General features: G+C 44.2%; 1 protein-coding gene across 1 annotated transcript; it reads left to right on the top strand.

Annotated features, from left to right (window-relative positions):
* Positions 1-592: 592 nt before the first annotated feature.
* LOC145795982 (uncharacterized) lies at positions 593-2,277 on the top strand. Its single transcript, XM_082880935.1, has 2 exons — positions 593-1,089; positions 2,244-2,277. The coding sequence occupies exons 1-2, from the start codon at positions 593-595 to the stop codon at positions 2,275-2,277; spliced, it is 531 nt and encodes a 176-aa protein (XP_082737061.1).

Here is a 2,277-nt window from a genome sequence, read left to right as displayed (position 1 = left end):
ATACTACGTAAGTAAAACCCTAGCATGAGCAGAAACGAGGTACCTGCTCCTAGAAAAATTGACATTGGCCTTAGTGATGGCTTGCAAAAAGTTGAATCATTATTTCCAAGCTCACAAGATTATGGTATTGACTGAGCATCCCTTGAAGTCCCTGTTGCAGCATGGAGATTTGACAGGAAGAATAGCTAAATGGGCAGTAGTGCCGGGCCAATACGACTTAGAGTTTAGGCCTAGAACAACAATTAAGGGCCAGGTTTTAGTCGACTTTGTTAGTGCCATCCCACATCAGACTCTGATGAATCATGGCTTGGGATGCCCAGGGGAGCAGGAAGAAACCCAATTAGGGCCCAAGAACCCCACTCTAGCAAAATAGAAGAAAGAAGAAAAACCAAAGCCCTGTGACATTTACATCGGCAATTCCTTTCGCCTGTTTGTTGATGAAAGCTTAAACCGTCAAGCAGCGGGTGCAAAAGTAGTGGTGGTATCGCCAGATGGGCGAATGATAGAGTAGTCTATTCGTTTGGGATTCAAGGCCTCAAACAATGAAGCAAAGTATGAGGCACTGATTGCAGGGTTGAAGTTGGCAGTAACAATGGAGGCTGATAAGGTGGTAGTCTTCTGTGACTCCCAACTTATTATGAATCAGGCAACAGACGAGTATACAGCCCTAGATGAACGAATGATAGCCTATGTTAAAGAGGTTGTTAGATTGTTTTCCTTATTCCAAGATTGCCGGCTACAACAAGTTAGCCGAGATGACAACAGTCACGCCAACACCTTGGCCAACCTGGCTAGTGCAGTAAAGTCGGGGGAGTCAAGGACAATCATGATTGATTACTTAACAGGACCAAGTGTGGAACCTCTAATAATAGAATATGAGGCAATGTGTGTGGAGATGGGTCCAAGTTGGTTGGATACAATAGTGATGTTCCTTAGGGATGGCAAGTTGCTAGATGACCGAAAAGAGGCGCAAAAGACCAGATTGAAGTTAGCCAGGTTCAGCCTAACAGTAGATAGCCATCTCTACAAGAGATCCTTCACTGGACCCCTTTTGAGATGTTTGCATCTCTCCCAGGTTGAGGATTTTCTGTATGAGATTCATGAAGGAGTCTGTGGAAGCCATGCTGGGGGCAGATCACTTGCTCATAGGGCCATCAATTAGGGTTACTGGTGGCCCTACATGCAGAAGGATGCTAAAGCCTATGTTAGAAAATGCGAGAAGTGTCAAAGATTTGCACCTTTGATACATCAACTAGTAATAGATTTGAAACCTATATCCAGCTCTTGGCCATTTGCCCAGTGGGGCATGGATCTTGTTAGACAACTTTCCCAAGCAACTTGGCAAAAGAATGTTCTGCTGGTAGCAACTGACTACTTCACGAAGTGGGTAGAGGCTGAACCCCTTGCGAAGATTCGAGATATTGATGTAAAGAACTTCATATGAAAGAACATCATCACCAGGTTTAGGATCCCAAGGGCAATAATAGCAGACAATAGTGCACAGTTTGACAGTAAGCTAATCAAAAGCTTCTTTGCAAAGTACAAAATCAAGAACTACTACTCCACTCCAAGTTTCCCTCAGAGCAATGGCCAGGTAAAAGCATCCAATAAGACTACCTTGGATGGGATCAAGAAGAGGCTGAAAGCAACAAAAGGGAAGTGGGTAGAAGAGTTGCCCAATGTGCTCTGGGCATATCGAACTACGCTAAGAAGATCAACTGGGGAGTCTCCTTTTGCCGTGGCTTATGGAACTAAAGCAATTATATCCCACTGGAAGTTGGCATCCCTAGAATCAGAACCCAATGAGTGGAAGATGGGACCAATGAGGCATTCTTACCCCGAGATCTGGATCTGTTGGAGGAGAGAAGAGAGAGAGTAGTAATTTGGCTGGGGGCATACCAGCAGCAGCTTGCTAGGGCTTACAACAAGAAGATCAACCCAAGAGAGTTCAAAGTTGGGGACGTCGTCCTGAGGAAGGTTGTCGGCAACAAGAAGGATCCTAGGGAGGGCAAGGTTGGCCCAAACTGGGAGGGGCCTTATAGAATCATCTCGGTTGCCAGTAGTGGGGCATACCGGCTTGAAGACACTGATGGCAAAAAGTTACCAAGACCCTGGAACACTTGCAGTTTGACGTTTTTTTATCATTAGTTTTTTGTTTTTCGAAGTTTATGTCATAATTTTATTAGCCGAAGTATTAATAAAATGCTAGTTTGATTTTTGTTAATTTGAAATTTGTGCGATAGGATTAACCAATCCTATGACGATGTTTCTGAATGA

This window comes from Camellia sinensis, chromosome 7 (genome assembly GCF_055761805.1).
Source record: "Camellia sinensis isolate YWXY chromosome 7, ASM5576180v1, whole genome shotgun sequence".
Taxonomy (NCBI): domain Eukaryota; kingdom Viridiplantae; phylum Streptophyta; class Magnoliopsida; order Ericales; family Theaceae; genus Camellia; species Camellia sinensis.
This window is presented reverse-complemented; position numbering and strand designations above follow the sequence as displayed.

Bases quoted from the DNA above. Each gene is read 5' to 3' on its own strand.
- LOC145795982 (XM_082880935.1), top strand. From the start codon at position 593: ATGGAGGCTGATAAGGTGGTAGTCTTCTGTGACTCCCAACTTATTATG. The intron at 1,090-2,243 runs GTATGAGATTCA...TTTGTGCGATAG, and splicing joins TCCCAGGTTGAGGATTTTCT to GATTAACCAATCCTATGACG.